The sequence below is a fragment of the Aspergillus viridinutans genome, assembly GCF_018404265.1.
Source record: "Aspergillus viridinutans IFM 47045 DNA, scaffold_1, whole genome shotgun sequence".
Classification (NCBI taxonomy): domain Eukaryota; kingdom Fungi; phylum Ascomycota; class Eurotiomycetes; order Eurotiales; family Aspergillaceae; genus Aspergillus; species Aspergillus viridinutans.
This window is the reverse complement of record NW_025091217.1, coordinates 5,079,997-5,096,541: the sequence shown is the minus strand read 5'-3', so window position 1 is coordinate 5,096,541 and position 16,545 is coordinate 5,079,997. Positions and strand designations below refer to the sequence as shown.

At 50.7% G+C, this 16,545-nt stretch overlaps 5 protein-coding genes across 5 annotated transcripts; 3 read left to right on the top strand and 2 right to left on the bottom strand.

Moving 5' to 3' along the window:
- Positions 1–3,626: 3,626 nt before the first annotated feature.
- grc3 (putative RNA processing protein Grc3) lies at positions 3,627–6,380 on the bottom strand (the record flags this gene model as incomplete). The annotated part of the gene is made up of 5 exons (XM_043266591.1): positions 3,627–5,282; positions 5,337–5,648; positions 5,699–5,825; positions 5,877–6,276; positions 6,347–6,380. The coding sequence occupies 5 exons, from the start codon at positions 6,378–6,380 to the stop codon at positions 3,627–3,629; spliced, it is 2,529 nt and encodes an 842-aa protein (XP_043122526.1).
- Positions 6,381–6,760: 380 nt separating this feature from the next.
- On the top strand, positions 6,761–7,799 carry Aspvir_001468 (DNA-directed RNA polymerase I subunit RPA34; the record flags this gene model as incomplete). Its single annotated transcript, XM_043266590.1, has 2 exons — positions 6,761–6,966; positions 7,022–7,799. The coding sequence occupies 2 exons, from the start codon at positions 6,761–6,763 to the stop codon at positions 7,797–7,799; spliced, it is 984 nt and encodes a 327-aa protein (XP_043122525.1).
- A 1,309-nt stretch (positions 7,800–9,108) lies between these two features.
- atg26 (UDP-glucose:sterol glycosyltransferase) lies at positions 9,109–13,468 on the top strand (the record flags this gene model as incomplete). The annotated part of the gene is made up of 3 exons (XM_043266589.1): positions 9,109–10,410; positions 10,459–13,089; positions 13,151–13,468. 3 exons carry the CDS (start codon positions 9,109–9,111, stop codon positions 13,466–13,468), a joined length of 4,251 nt encoding a protein of 1,416 aa, XP_043122524.1.
- Positions 13,469–14,067: 599 nt separating this feature from the next.
- Aspvir_001466 (tubulin-binding prefolding complex subunit PAC10) lies at positions 14,068–14,917 on the bottom strand (the record flags this gene model as incomplete). The annotated part of the gene is made up of 4 exons (XM_043266588.1): positions 14,068–14,190; positions 14,249–14,482; positions 14,556–14,796; positions 14,898–14,917. The coding sequence occupies 4 exons, from the start codon at positions 14,915–14,917 to the stop codon at positions 14,068–14,070; spliced, it is 618 nt and encodes a 205-aa protein (XP_043122523.1).
- A 339-nt stretch (positions 14,918–15,256) lies between these two features.
- Aspvir_001465 (TMEM199/VMA12 family protein) lies at positions 15,257–16,266 on the top strand (the record flags this gene model as incomplete). The annotated part of the gene is made up of 2 exons (XM_043266587.1): positions 15,257–15,514; positions 15,574–16,266. The coding sequence occupies 2 exons, from the start codon at positions 15,257–15,259 to the stop codon at positions 16,264–16,266; spliced, it is 951 nt and encodes a 316-aa protein (XP_043122522.1).
- Between the last annotated feature and the right edge of the window lie 279 nt (positions 16,267–16,545).

Genomic DNA, 16,545 nt, shown 5'->3' with positions numbered 1-16,545 from the left:
TCCGCTGTCTCACATGTGATGACTGGGGAGGATCATCGGGTAGTCGTCGTCGACTCAGATCTCAGTCAGGATATTTACCCATGAAGTACGGAGGTAGATGGTAGTTAGTCAGGTTAGGCCACCTACTCTAGCCTAACGGCCGTTTTCTTGTAGATTTTGAAACACACCGTGTCGACTCCCGTCCGTCTTTAGCCTCCTTGACCTGTTACTCGTCACGATCTCTCTTTCCTAGATAGTCGGCATCCTCCGTTTAGTCCATCGCTTCCGGGGACATCGTACTAAGTCCCAGCCAACTTGAACTAATCCGAGACGGACCATATTCTTCCTCCGGATTAATAGCTCACTCTACTATAGACTACTCTGTAGTATCCTGTTTATATTAAAAGCAATCATTTGCTTGTGATGTTTTGCCGTCTCTATCACCGAACAGGCTACATTCCCGGCCTTGACAGAAAGACGGTCAAGTCTTCAGAGAGTACAAACGGAGTACAGTCGAAAACCATGGACTCCTGCTTGTGAGTCGCCAGAGTCATCCGCACCACATGGCGACGTCTTTGATAGCCGTGAGACACAACGGCAGGGTATCTATGCCATTCATTCCCTAAGCATCGATTTGTTCCAGCTCCGTAAAGCCAGCCAATAAGCGCATTTGGAGCTAGGCTGCTAAGCGTAAATGAAGTGACATGTCTGATCCGTCGGGATGAAATCGTAATAACTGCATAATCACTACGCAGTGTCATGATGGTCATCTCGGCAACCGGCATCCAATCCCAATCACAGTCCGGGGATCAGAAGTTGGCGACTGCTGAGACCGACGAGTGTCACCCTTTGCCTCGAAAACAAGGAGGCCTCACTGCTCAGGAAGTAGTTTCAAACGAGAGATGGACCTGGCTTCAACAGAATTGACTGTTTAGGAGAGGATTTGCCTTGAACATACAACCCTACGCTTTTAGACTCCCAGCCCAATCGCCGGTATGCGGCTATTTCCTTAAATGATGGAAATATATTGCATTTGCATGTGGAGCGCAGGTAGCCTCCATGGTCAATTAATATGGGGTATTGCTTGCCTCGTATAATCGTATTCCATATGCCCTCCTCAAGTCAACAGGGTGATTTCACGAGCGTTTGCTGGATATCGGCAAAATAACAATAATGGAACCAAGCCAACCGCCGTCGGAAGGATTCCACGATTTCCCATCTCCTGCTCTTTCCACGACGGGAAACGATTTAACACTCGTTGCTATTGACCAGGATTACGCCAAGGCGGCCAGATTCCCCGTCATGATCACGGATAAACTAGATTATTATTATTTTCTTTGGAGTGAGTTTCGAACTAGATTTCTAGCGTAGTCGTTGCCAGGGAAGTCAACGTCAGAGTGATGATTGTTTTGAAGTTCCTTGTTTTCACTTCCAACCGCTTCTTGTGACTGTTAACCTGTTTGGGCCTCTCCTTGTCCCTTACTTGGTACGAGGTACTTGGTTCTTGTTGTCTATTGATGGATCATATTGATAATTCGATCACTCTGGTAGGGCGGAAACTTATTAGCTCCAGGAAGCTGTTCCTGCATCGTTATCGCATGGCGCTTGTGGATAAGATAGGAGCTATCAGTTCAAGGTGCGATTCGATAGACGTTATCAGTTTGTTGAATACCTGACGATGCTTCATGTCTCACGTCTAAACTGAAGGAAGATATGACATTTATTCTGCACTTGTACCTCTCTACCTCTCTACAAAGTATTATTGTTGTCGGATTGCCCTTGTTTCATAAGTACCAACGCCATCAATGCATCTAGTATAGGCTTCATCTAGTAATTCTCCATAGTAGGTGACGAAGAAATCAGATACATCTCCCGACTTTTTTTAGACTCAGTCCAGCACAATCGATGCAAATTTCCTCTTGAACAAAGTAAGCAAGCACACGAGTCAGAGACTGCATGATCCACCTCAGCCCGACATTTAAATCGCGCGGGTTCCACATCGGTGACCATGGATGGCAAATTGGCACGACTCGACTCCATCCGTTACAAACCATGCGTACTCTGAATCCAGTCCATCTCATGAACAGACCAATATGAATCGAGCTTTTGTCTTGTCAATCGACACAGTTCTCCACGTGGCAACCCGCGCCTGATACTTTCTTAATTTACTCTTACCTGCGCTATGCAGAGAAGATGCTCGACTTTCCCAATCGGATTGTTTCGTCGGGGGAGACCATCATCTCGACTCTCTGACATTAGGCAACTGATTGGATGGGGTTCTAGCTTCCTACTAATATTTCTGTTCCTGCAGACTGCTTTCTATCTTAGCCTCACGCATGGAACCTACGAGAATTCAGCTATTGTAGTCGACAACCCCGCCCATCCCGCTGAGGCACCGCCGATGCCATCTTGGCTGCGATGCTGAAGCTCTGACTTGGGTTCAGATTGGCTAGGTATCGGATGATCGAAACTGGGGCTATGTGATCGAATCCCTCATCCACCAATCTCCATCTTACTTGTTGTCTGATGACTACCATGGGGTCGCCTGTCCGGTTTTGTTCTCACTACCTTTCCTCAGCCCTGAGCCGCTCATAGTACCTGAAAGAGTATCCATCGAATATGCATTAAGCTCTTCATCCGTTAAATTCGCAGCGGCGTTTGATCAAATAAGGCTGTTGTTAAGCGTAATCAGGCAGAAACATGCATTCGGCTTTGTAAATCCGAGACAAAACCGCCTGTCATTCGTGCACTCAAAAATGATCGTCGTTGTTATTTAGGCAAAAGTGACTGGTAATGATACATCGACTTTCGATTATATCAGCTTAGGTGATAGTGTAACCATCCCAGCTAAGTATATCATCACACGCAGACATGATCGCTAGGATCACAGTAATGTTCCTTACTACTTTACACCTACAGGGTTCAGGCAACGATCAGGCTGACATTGACATTAGTAGATAGATCTCTCCTATAGCGCTGCCCCTCGCCGCAGACGCGACGCAGATGATCTCCTGATAAAGGAGATCCCCAGTGACCAGTCACATTTCATTGCGACATCTCGACTTCCGAGTTGATCTTCGCAACCTGCAGGAAGGCAAATGCATCCTGCACAAGGGGCAATCCAGCCTCAGACCCGCTTTCGACCAGCCACCTGCAGGAATCTCAGGGGGCTGCGACGGCGAACACAATTTGGGCATCAAGAGTCACCTGGTGATCTCCTCCGTGTAGATACAGGTTCACCTTCACGGCGGTAATCTTGTCGGTTGGGAGATCAGGCAGCTGATATTTGMTTTTGGGGCTGAATGCCTACCCTCCCTCTGTTTTCTTGGGTAGGGCAGTTGCCCGTGGGCAGGATGGTGATTTACAAGTTACCGTATGTATGACGAGGGTTTATGGCGGGAGGCGTTCGTATTCGCTAAAACGAGGGCCATCGAAAGTGAATGCGATTTGTTGTCCAGCATACATAGATGCCTCCTGCGCAGCTTGTCTCTGGCGATCTTGTAGCGGGATGAAAAGAACTCCTCGAGATGAAGATCGCTACTTCGCAGTTTCAGGTAAACGGGCACCGCTGGTATCCAGTATCCAGCGGTAAGTTACAATAATCAAATCAAGTAATGTGAACTGTTGTATTTCTGCGACGAGCAAAACTACCAGTCGGTTTCACTCTCGCTACCGGGATATGCCTTCTTGCGTAACTTCCACAGAGACTTCTCCCGCTGCGCGGCCTCCCGGCGCCGCCGGCTGTTGTCCTCTATCACCGTCATCCAGGGCACGTTGCTCGCGCGCCGTATCCGGTCCCTGAGTACGGCGGACACCATGCCTTGCGCGTCTGCGTCACCCGCTGCGTCCTGACCGCTCCGGGTGTCGGTTCCTTTGCGTGCTTTGGCGACAAGTTCCTGGTGGCGCTTTTCCGCTGCCCGAGCGGCGTAGTAATCTTCGCTGATGGCCCAGCTGGGATTATCCAGCATTCCGCGAACCAGCACGATGCCGTAGCCCTGTTCCAGAGCGTCTCGGAGTTTGGATCCTGGGATTGGAGTGATGAGTTCAAGCTTGCGTGATGGAATGTTGATGGAGCGGACAAGAGCCAGACCCAGGCAGTTTGAGGCCTTGGGGTCGAGAGGGTTACAGCTCCCAGAGCCGACGAAGAGATAGGGTAGATCTTCGTTCGGGGTACGTGTTATCATTGACTCAATAGATGACGAGGAAGGTGATGTAGGCACGGCGTCGACCTGGGAAGCATCCGTAACGTCGTCCATGCCGACGTCTGAAGCGGCATCTGACAGATCTTCGTTGCCTGGCCTACCATTCTCAATGGCGTCTCGTGCAGAGGTACCCGAAAATCCGGCTGTATCGGCATGGCCCATCATTGCGTTGGGAGACTCGACGGCAACAACGCCGACGAGGGCTCCATCCAGGGCCTCGTAGAGAAGGTCAGGGCTAATCTGAGAGCCCATTACCATTATTCCACGAATGCCTTGCCGTGGCCCGGCGTAATCGACAACGAGCGGTCGAGTCCGGGACATGGTTGTATCCAGCCATTGTGGATTATGAATCTCGGTTGGATGGGACATATGGAAATAGGATTGTACTTGCATTGAGCGTAATTGAGCGCTTGATCTGCTGACGAAATCGGTGGGCTGAGACGGCAGCGTGGTCAGAGGAACTCTAGCTTCATGGGCAGCCTGGCCAAGGGGCTCCACGACCTCGGCCGGACCTTTCTCGCTCATGTAGACGACATCCGACAGACCCAAAGATTTCACTAGCCATGTCGCGACTTCCAGACCAAGCCCGAAGATCCATCCGGGGTAATTGATAATGAGTGGGCATTGAGGGTAGCTTGCCAATAGGGCTCGATAGCGGTCCATAAGATCCATCGCTGCCAGGACGTAATGGTCAGGGTCTTCCTTTGGAGATGTAGCTCCGATGTGGTGGGCCCGGATGATCGAACCATCCTGGGATTCAGCCAACGATGGATGGGTGAAGGGCGGGCCAAAGAATGGAGAGCGAAGGTGTGCAAGATAAACCTGTCCCATCGGAGAGAATTCCGGCTGTCCAGGATCAAGGTCCAAGAAAGCGACGCCGTCAGTATTCCGGTGGTTATTTTCGGTTTGCGGCGCTGGACTGAGAAGATGGTTCAAGAGGTAGCGGCTGAAAGTTGATTTCCCTGACGCTTTGGGACCACAGATCAGGACTTTCAATCGTCCCCCGCGCTGCGAGAGCGATCTAATCGCGGAGCTCCATTGCTTTTCAAGATGTAGTGGCCTCAGATGACGATTCCAGGAGTCGTCGGATGAAGTATATAACTATCAGAAGTTAGGTGGCTGATCGACGGATGAACTAAAAGGGCGAAGACCTACCACTGAGAAAGTTCTTTTAGTAGACGCAGAAGCTTTCTTCAACGTCAGTTTGTCCGCTGGGGTGTTCTTCCCATTCCATATCCGCTGATACAATGGCGATAAGTGCCTGAGTCGATAGATGCCACTGCTACATGACTTGACTTCAATCTCGGCTTCGCCATCAACCCCAGCTACACACTTGATGACGGGCAACGAGTGCGTAGACGGTGCGTAAACCCTGTAGAGCCGTGGCGAAGGATGCAACTTTGCCCCCATCAGACTAATCACACCTCGCTTGACCCAAAGGTCGTAATGTCCCAACAAAACGAGGGTCTATGTCGCCATTAGTACGGCACATATACATGTCTCACGCCGTCTCATACCATCTTCTCTTTGATACGGACACAGAGTGTATGCTCATCGCTAAATACGATATTGCTGTTGCTCAACCGTGTCTTTGAGAGTGGAAAATTCTGGACCTGCGGAACGTCATCGGCCGGTGATTCATAGCTGTAGAAAGTTAGCACATGTGTCCTTCTGAAACGACCTTCCTACACTCACCCTTCAGCATCATCCTCCACAGCAATGACTCCCACGCCATTTTCCTCCAGTATATCCTCCTCCTCCTCTTCCTCGGCGGCATCGGAGGTCTCAGCATCTCCCTTCTCCAGAGCTGGTGTCCGCTCTGTAATCTGTGCTCTGGGGGCGGCAGCAGACCTCTGAGGCTGCTTTTCAGCAAGCCCAACAGAGCTCAAGGTCTCTTCCTTCCTCCTTGTAGAGCGCCTTGTCTGTACACGATCGTTTCCGTTAGCGGCCTGCCTCGCGGACCCCTCCTCAGGTGACCGCCGCGCTCTTTTCGATGGCGGCTCGACAGCAGGTTCATTCTGCGCGGTCTTCTCTGGCGCTACGAGCTGCGCTTGCTGTTGCCGAGCTTTGCGCGCCGCAAAAGCGCTGACCGGAGCTAAGACAGAATTTCAGTTAGCTATCGGCTTCAGAGTCAGCAAGAGCATGGCGGGAGATTGAGACTGTACCAGTCGCCTGCTGCTTCTCAGCTTTTCTTTTCATGAGATATGAATGTTGGGCGCAATTGGCTCCAGAGAATGGAAACAAAGGTATGTATTCAATGAAAAGGCGGCATCCTAAAAATCTCATATCATCGCGGATTGCGGACTTTAGAGGGTGGTCTGTGCTCCGCGGAGGAGAAAAAAAAGTTGTCGCTCACTAAATTTCGCGGCCGAATAACCTCACGACTTGCGGAGTCAGCTCTTCACCAAAACTTTAACGAATCATACATATATGCCTCTGTTAGGGACAGAATTATATTGATTCACCGGCATTTTGCAAATATACCTTGAGCGCAGCCAGCAGGCCGAGGCTGCAAGTCCCGAACACTCCGCATCGAAATCTCAAACGCTTCCTTTGACAGACGGCTCTGTCGAAGCACAATGGCGCCAGCCAAGTCAATTAAGAAGACTGCCTCGGACAGCGACAGCAGTTCGAGCAGCAGATTGACATCGCCCGAACCAACAAAGAAGTCGGAATCGGATCGCGAGACTGAAGATTCGCCAAGCTCAGGTTCTGAGTCGGAAGATTCGGCCAGCTCCGATTCTGCAAGTGTCCCTTCGCCCCCAGAGATCAAGGCTTCCAATATGTAAGTCCTATCGCTTACGTTGTTCTCGGAAGACCGTCAAGCTCACGAGCACTAGCTCATCTTCAAACGACTCCCTTTACCCAAGACCTCCCTACAAGCCACCATCAGGCTTCAAACCTGCGAAGAGGCAATTACCGCCATCTTCTACCACATCCTCCCTCCTTTCCGACCTTCGCGGCAAACAAATCTTCCACATCACTGCGCCCGCCTTCCTCCCTCTCTCCAAAGTCAAAGAGGTGTCGCTGGCGAAGATCTTACAAGGGGAGCCAGTACTTAAGCACGAGGGCGTGCAATATGGTATCCCACCCGAAAACATTGGTCAGGGCGACTTGGGTGGGAAGAGTCTCCTCCTATACGATTCGAAGACGCAGACATACTACAGCGCACCTGCCACTACCATGCCTACGTATCATGTACAAGAAATGATCGACCTCCCTAAAAGCTTAGGGACCGACGATGCAGTATTGGCAGCAGCACAGGCTCAGATCAAACCACCAAGGAAGCAGCCGAAACATTTGAAGATGCGGTTTCGCCCAGTCGGTAGTGGAGAGGGTCCACCAGAGACGATCGGTTCGGGTTCGGAAGAGTCCGAGGGAGAGGGAAAGCCAACTTTCAAGTTTCCCAAAGAATCAAAGTCCGATCGCGAGGAAAGAAAACGGAAGCACGCCGAAGAAGTGGAAGGATCCCAGTCGGGTGGCTTGCCCAGGAAGAAGTCCAAGAAACAATCGGTCCATGCATCCCAGATGGAGATTGATGAGAAAGCCGAACAGGATAAGTCCAAGAAATCAAGCAAAAAGCGAGATGAGAAGAAACGGAAGAAGGAGAAGGCCTGATACGTGGCGAAATGAGAACTGTATTTTCATGTTGTTCATAGGCGAAAAAAGTTGTCCAATTGACACGGATTGCGCATCATGGCCTACGGTGGCCTGCACTCTGGTCTTTCGATTTCTAAGAAGAAGCATCTTTGGACAAGGGTCAAGTCTGGGATTTATTACTACCTTGTATCTTGACTCTCTGCTCCTTACGTTGAAATCTGATGAGGGCACAAGGTGCTTGACCGACGTGTTTGACATGCTCCGCATGCTGGATAAACACGTCAGTCGCCAGTCCCTTCATGAGGGATGCGCTAGCGTATTTTCTAAAAACAAGCTATAGCCTTGAAGATACCCACAAGATAAGGTAGTGCTGCTCTCGACCAGACTCCCAAGCCAAATTGGAGAACACTGCACAGCCACTGATACCGGCAATCAGCCTTGTGCTAGTACTAGACCCAAAGGTACTCGATCAGCGGAAAGATACATAGTACAGAAAGATCAATAAGATATCATATGATCTTAGATCTTAGACGCGACTTAGGCACATGGAATTTTGCTTGATCATCCCATGATCTTACTATCTTCATGTCAGTCCAGCTCAGAGAGGAGAGACGGTAATGTAAATTACAGGCAGATCAATAGGGCGATGACATAAGCCAGTTGAGCAATGGCAAACTGCTTCTGATTGGATGGATACTGTGCCTCAATCACATGCAACTCCCATGATTGGTGGGGCCCAGGACTGATGAACAGCTGATACAGACAAGTGACGCCAGAGGTCAAGCTAGGGCGTTGGGCTTCTTCCTCTCTAAGTACTTTCTTAGGATCACTGCAGGTTGTTCATTTACTGCAACTCTTTCGCTTTGTGAATCTCTATCTGAAGGATCATGCCTTAGTCTTTCTCTTCAGCATGACTCAGAGCCCTTCTCTTCCGTCCCTAATGTCACCCTCCTCAAGCGTTTCGGTGCACTGATAACAATCTTGTTGGAGACCCTTATCAGTGAGTACTATAGATACGGTGAGCGTCATTTATCTCATTCTCTTTCATTCCCTTTTCCTTCATCAGTTATAGGGCATGCTGCTTGTTGTTGACCACTGGACTGATTGACCGGGTCATCTGCCTATTGTACACTAGGTTTACTCAAAACCCTGGTTGTGACATCTGACTTGTTACCTCCAACGAATTTCGCGGACAACGCACTCCTTCAACTGCAGTCATCATAGTCTTGCCGCTCCCCACCCTTAAGGCTGCGGCCGCGATCTACCGCTGCATTTCTTTACGTTTTTTGGTCTCAGAGAATCACCTAGGTTCTGATCCACGTCGAGAATGCGCCCATTTCTGGACGATGCAAAGCGACAGGTGGACCGCAAGCTCAGCGCAAGCAGACAGTCCCTATCCACGAGCCGTCTTCTTCCCAGTGCTTTGCCGGATAGGCTGAAAGACAATCACGATGCCCAGGTCGACTTTACTGCACCTCCCGGAGGATCTGGCTCTCGCGAGGGCCATCTTCAATACATGCAACAATCCATATTTGGGATGATCGCCGCTGTTGGCTCCAGGTCTGATTTTCATGCGCGGTTTGACGAGTCAAGTGACAGTGATGGAGAAACAGAGCAGCGGGCAAGGAAGGAGTCTCCTGTAAGGAAAGGAACGTCTGCCTCGGCAAATACGCCCCCCCTCGATTCGAGCCAAAGATCCAGTTCGCGGACCGATGGGAAACCAGAGAAGGAGTCGGGTACAAGAGGCCGTCGCCATCGAAGAACAATATCGGACCATAAAGTATTTCGGCCACTCAAGTCAAGCTCCAGGCAAGAACCACAGACCGATCCTTCAACGGGCGATGAAATGCCCAGCGTTTCACCTCCTACACGGCCGCGCAGTGCCACTCCTCGAGCTGCTCCTATACTGAGCCGTATGGTCGAAGCTCAAGCCCAGTTTGACTTGAAAGCGTCGACTACCGAACGCTCCCAATACTCTTCTCAGGAAAGTGGCGACAAGGGCCCTCGCGACACATCCGTGTCTCCCCTTTCTACAAGATTGATGGATATGTTCGGCTTCGACAAACCAGAAAAAGTCCTTGTTGAGTATGCCTGCTCACTTCTTCAGAGCATGCTTTTACAGGGTTACATGTACGTCACCGAGGGGCACATCTGCTTCTACGCCTATCTCCCCAAGAAATCTACAGTGGCTCTCAAGTCTGGGTATCTTTACAAACGTGGTCGAAAGAACCCCAAGTACAGCCGCTACTGGTTTTCTTTGAAGGGTGATGTTCTTTCCTACTATGCCGACCCGTCAAATCTCTACTTTCCGAGTGGTCATGTCGATCTTCGATACGGGATTTCTGCCTCGCTGGCCGAACCGAAAGAGAAAGGGAGGGAGCCTAGAGACTTTCAGGTCACCACAGACCAGAGAACGTACTATTTTAGAGCTGATAGCTCCGTGAGTGCGAAGGAATGGGTGAAAGCTCTGCAAAAAGTGATTTTTCGGACTCACAACGAGGGGGAAAGCGTCAAGATATCTTTTCCGATCGAAAGCATTATAGACATAGAGGAAAGTCCCATGGTAGATTTTGCCGAGACGTTCAAAATACGCGTGATTGAGGATGATGATTCGTACGCCATTGATGAGGTATGTGTCTCGATTGCCATCATTCTGCACAAGGCTCATGGTTTGCAGTATTTCTTCACATTCTTCAACTCCGGCCGAGAAGCTTTCGAGTTCCTTAGAAGCCTCATTAATGACCAATCTTTGAAAAATTCTTCTCAGCACCTCTCGCCGCAACCAGACCGGTCGCCTCGGTCTGATCGTACCCGCAAATCTCGAAACAGGTGGTCGTTGACCGGCGGGACGAGTAGAATTCTAGGTGACAGAGCGGAGACGCAGCGGAGAAGGAGTGCAAGCACGAGCCATTTGAGCCTCGCGCATGATGTTATAAAATCATCGCCAGCAACCCGACACCAGGACTCGTCAGACTCGATATTGAATTCTTTCGAGCAAGGAACGGAGTCTTCAGCTGCCTGGCAATCGATGACGGATGCAGCAGAATCAGCGAGCCAGATCTTGAACCGCAGTGATGTCTTTCAATCTCCTACTATTCATGGTCTGGACAGAAGACCTTCTGGCGGAGAAAGAAGAGGCCGACGCAATTCTGACGAAACGGCTCGATCAGTATCCACGCGTGCCAATGTCGGTACTGGTCAACAGATCGATGAGCTTGGCAGACGAATGGACGGAAATACAAGTGGACGTGAGGCTCGGGATTCCACCGGTGAATCAGAGCAAGACACGCAAGATCCGACTAAATCCTTCTCGGCTGCGCCTTCTCTGAACGAGCTTGTCAAAGCCGGGGTGTATCCTCTCCAGCGTGCAGCAGGTCTTGCCGAGTACTTGAGGACCCGGTCAAAGCAAATGAGTAATCTCCTGGCCAGTGAATCTATGGGCTATATAGAGAAAGTCTCGGGAATGTGGACTGGCGGTCGAAAACATTATGGCGAGGCAGAAGATGTCTTGCCAGACGATCAAGACGTTGATCCAGAAGACAAGGAGGATGGCTGCAACTATGGCGACCGTTTCCGTGCGCACTTTGCACTACCGCCCACGGAAAAGCTCCAAGCTACATACTTTGCATACTTGCACCGGGTGCTTCCACTCTATGGCAAGATATACGTCAGTCAGAAGAAGCTATGTTTCCGCAGTCTTATTCCTGGGACTCGTACAAAGATGATCCTTCCTTTAAGAGATATTGAGAACGTGGAAAAGGAGAAAGGTTTCAGATTTGGCTACCACGGCCTTGTTATTATTATCCGCGGACATGAAGAGTTATTCTTCGAATTTCGTACGTCTGATGCTCGAGATGACTGCGCTGTTACGCTCCACCAACATCTGGAGGCTGTGAAGTTCATGGCAGAGTCAGGCTTGCTAGCTGAGCAGGAGCTGAATGAGTCCGAAGCAGCGATGGCAGAACACCGGATGCTCCAAGAGGCCAGATTTGATGACTATGGTGAAAATGACTTGCGGCCTTTGAATGAGTCTTCTGAGCTACATCCGATTTTTGACGATCCTCGCGCTTCCATCGTCAACTTCAAACCTGCCGAGTCTCTTCGGATCACCTGTCTCACGATTGGCTCACGAGGCGATGTACAGCCATACATAGCCCTGTGTAAAGGGCTACTTGCAGAAGGCCATAGACCAAAGATTGCAACCCATGCAGAATTCGAGCCATGGGTGAGAAAGCATGGCATTGATTTTGCTCCGGTGGAGGGTGACCCAGCGGAACTCATGCGCATCTGCGTCGAGAATGGGATGTTCACGTATTCATTTCTCAAAGAGGCATCGCAAAAGTTCCGGGGCTGGATTGACGATCTTTTGTCATCGGCATGGGCTAGCTGCCAGGACAGCGACCTTCTCATTGAGTCACCCAGTGCAATGGCGGGCATACACATCGCCGAGGCGCTGAGAATTCCTTACTTCCGCGCCTTTACAATGCCGTGGTCACGGACAAGAGCTTATCCACATGCCTTTGCTGTGCCTGAGCACAGAATGGGTGGTGCGTACAACTATATAACCTACGTGATGTTTGACAACGTCTTCTGGAAGGCGATCGCCGGGCAGGTGAATAGATGGCGGAAAAACGAGCTCGGTCTAAAGGCGACTACTCTGGACAAGATGCAACCGAACAAGGTCCCATTTCTCTATAACTACTCTCCCTCGGTAGTACCGCCACCGTTGGACTACCCAGACTGGATTCGGATTACTGGATACTGGTTTCTTAACGAGGGGAGCGACTGGACTCCTCCAACCGCCCTGTACGAATTTATTCAACGTGCTCGCGAAGACGGTAAAAAGATAGTTTATATCGGGTTCGGATCAATAGTTGTTTCTGACCCTTCGGCACTCACCAAGACAGTCATTGAGTCAGTCCAGAAGGCCGATGTGCGCTGCATTCTTTCCAAAGGATGGTCCGATAGGCTCGGCGATCCTACCAGTGCTAAGCCGGAAGTACCACTGCCGCTAGAGATCTTCCAGATTCAGGCTGCGCCACATGACTGGCTCTTCTCGCACATCGACGCTGCCGTTCATCATGGAGGAGCGGGCACCACTGGGGCGAGCTTGCGTGCTGGCGTTCCTACGATCGTCAAGCCTTTCTTCGGCGATCAGTTCTTTTTTGGGTCGAGAGTTGAAGATTTGGGTGTGGGGATTTGCATGAAGAAGCTTAACGTGAGCGTTTTCTCGCGGGCGCTCTGGGAAGCCACCCATAGCGAGCGAATGATCATCAGAGCCCGGGATCTTGGCTCAAGGATCCGTAGTGTAAGTGACATTCTTACGATCAAGTGCTCGTGATAACAGATATGCTAACAATCGATCACAGGAGGATGGAGTAGCAACTGCTATCCAGGCTATTTACCGCGACCTTGAATATGCCAAAACACTAGCCCGCCAGCGCTCCATTGCTTCATCCACGCCGTTTTCGCCAACGCCTTCTGCCAAACCGATGGCCGAGCAGGATGCTGATGATGATGTTGAAGATAGTGAGGAGTGGACGTTTGTTGGCGACGATACTGACATGGAGATGTCAAAGAGATTACGAGATAGGGCGATTTCCGATGCTGATATGCTCCCCGATCGACTGCTTGCCAATTCCAATCCCGGAGATTCTGGACCGGGAAGGAAATTGAGTGACCGCTAAACGCGTCTGAGCCGTGGGTGTTGCTGTGTTGCGACATCCACATTGCGGGGATATTTTACGATTGATGACATTTTCTTTCTTAATATTGCGATTCACTACGTTGTTTAATGATTGGTTTTGGGAGTCGTGTTTAGAAGGCACTCCAACTCTCGTTCTTGGTTCGGTGCCCATTCCGCATAGAGTATAAGGTTTGATCGTTTGATATCATGGTATGGTGTTGGCGTTTTTGAGCTACCATGATCATCTGTGTGCTCAGAAGCAGTGAAGCCTTTACGTCGCTTGATCAGCGATTATTGATGATAGAATGAATTGAATCTTGCGCGAATAGAATGGCGAGTCCAATTTATATCCCCGATCCAGTGCAGCATGGCTGATGAGCCACATGATTCTACCGTCCTGGTAGTGGTCGCCCAATGACCATGACCATTAGGCTTTTGATGTACTAATGAACACAGCAGCGCTTCAGCGATTCAATCCCGAAAGATTGGTCATCATAGAATACGGAGGAGAAAAGGTGAGAGTCTCCTCGCCGGATATGAATGCTCTACAAGGCGCTCGTCATGACATAACTGAGGAATTGCATTTCTGGCTTTAATCACTTAGCCACCTGACTTGCGCTTGTCGGTCGGTTCTTCGTCTTCATCCCCCTTGCCTTCAGCCTTTTCTTTCCGCCGCTGTACAACGTCCCAGTTGTAGACACGAGCGGTAGCGACTTCGATGGTCTATTCCAAAGGTCAGTCAGGCAACTAATAGGAAAAGAAACAGTACTCCTGTACGTACCGTAATCTGCTCCCTCAAAAACTCCAGATCCTCATCACAGTTCGCTAGACTCTGCTCTGCCGCAGAGAGCTTCTCTGAGAGCATCGTCTCGGCCTCAGGGATAGGGTACGCGAGCATGACGTTCGCCCCGAGCCAGAGGTATACTTCGTCCGTGTCGGCGGGGGAAATTTGTGCGCGCGCGTAGAGGGTATCGTTTAACTCGAAGCTGGTTTCGAGGGTTGAGGAGGAGCTTGTCTACCATTACCCATCTTCAGCATGCAATCACTGCAAAGTGGTATTAGTCGAGTGACTCGACTCGACGACCTACTTCTTTTTGCATCTTCAAGAACCGCACCACCTCTAATGTCTTCTTGATGTCGGGGATCTTTTCTCGGAGGCCGGCCGCTCGGCGCTGGGTGTTGAGTTCCATGAATTGGTATTTGGAGATCATCTCCTGGAAGCGCTGCAGGGTGGGTTCCACGTCTGCGCGCGAAGCGACGTAGTCGCTGACATTGTCGATGAAGGGAGCCGCCGGGATTCCGCGCGGGTTCGTTTGTGTTGTTACGGTGCTGGATTTGAATGGTTGTCAGTTCTGAAGTCCTGGTGCGGTGGACTGTGAGGGCCATGTGAGGGGTGATACACTTTTCTCTCCCTCGCGTTTCCAACTTACCTGGATTTCGTGTCTGCCATTGTGGAGCTGAGTGACGGCAGACAATGTCTGAGCTCCAGAGTACGATAGTATGCGAGTAGAGAGGGATATGGCGAAGGAGGGCCGATCTGAGGATGGCGGGCGATGAAGCCGGTGATATTATTGATTGGAGGTGATGGATGTGGGGGAGCTCACTTGCCTAATCGGGCAAGGTCCCATCGTCGTCATTAAGGTATCGCCTGGCCAAGTTTCCATCCTTCCAAGTAGCTACAAAATACCTAGACAACATCCCATATCACCTATCACGATATATTGCTGATGAAACATGGACTGAACCTCCCGTCTACCCTGTCGACATCCAACCACCCACCCCAAACACCATGGTCCTCCTCGTCTCAACCACTCATATCATCTCCGCACTCGAGGCCGTTCCCCCCTCTTCTCGCAAGGAACTGGACCTCCCCGACCCTCTGAGTATCAACTCGCCAATCTCGCACGAGCAAGTGATCCGTCTATCGCGCTACTTCCGCAATGGAGCGAACAGCACCAGTCCCGACCCAAACCCAGACAGAAGCCTCAACTCGCTCCTCCGCGGCACAAAAGTCTACGTCCCTCCTCCGCCTAAGAAACCTGAACCTGTACATTCTACCTACCTTTCCCTCTCCTTACGCCAAGAATTAACCAATATGATCGCTAGAGTCCCGAGTACCTCGCCCTAAAAGCCCGGCTCCTCGCCGCCGCCGAAGCTGACGCCTACAACCGCATGACAGCCACAACATTCGCATCCTCCGCACCAGGGCACAGCGGGCCCTCGCCGATCTTCTCCTCCTCCACGCCGACTCTCTCCGCCCTTCACGACTCTAAAGCACCCGCCGGAGATACGGAGACGACAGACCCGCTCACCCCTTCGCTGGTACTGAACATTTTCCTCTCGGTGCTCATCACCGGGTTCAGCGTGTACTGGGCGCTGACGAGCTTCCATACCCCTGATATCTTGGTGAGCTCTGTATCCTCATTGTGGCGGGGGCAGCCACCCAGCAAACCGAGTGCGAATAGGGTGAGCGGGGGCGCGTCGGAGCCGGTGCGGTTTCTGGTGTCCTTGTTTGCGGCGCTGATGGTGGGTGTGGCGGAAGTGTTGATCTATGCGATTTATCTTCAAAAGGTTGACCAGGCGCGGGCGCGCGAGAGGCGCATCAAGGAGCGGAAGGAAGTGGTGGAGAGTGATGTTGTTGGGGGTCGAGCCGGCAAGACGGATAAGGAGCGCATCCAAAAAATTGATGGAGAGCAGGAAACGATATGGGGAAGGGGTGCGAATGGAGGCGTGCGGCGGAGGGTGAGAGAGAAATGGGAGGAGAAGGAGAGCCAGAGGAGCCTTGATAATGTGGGATGACTGTAAGTTACGATTTCATACTGTTGAAAGATCAAAGAAATCGATTTATTCGTCAGGATGTTCCAAATCTATGGGGCAGCGGAGCTGAAATGACAAACAGAGTCATTAATCAATGCATGGTATTCGTCTATCAAAATCTAACCTCAAATCTACAGCGTCGCTTGTGGCATCAGAATCAGCGGATATGCTGCTGCTCAAGTCATTATAATTAATGGTCGTCAGTAACGGGGTGCATCATGCATCGTTTCATCATGTCAACAGGTTGGGAGAAATCGCTTT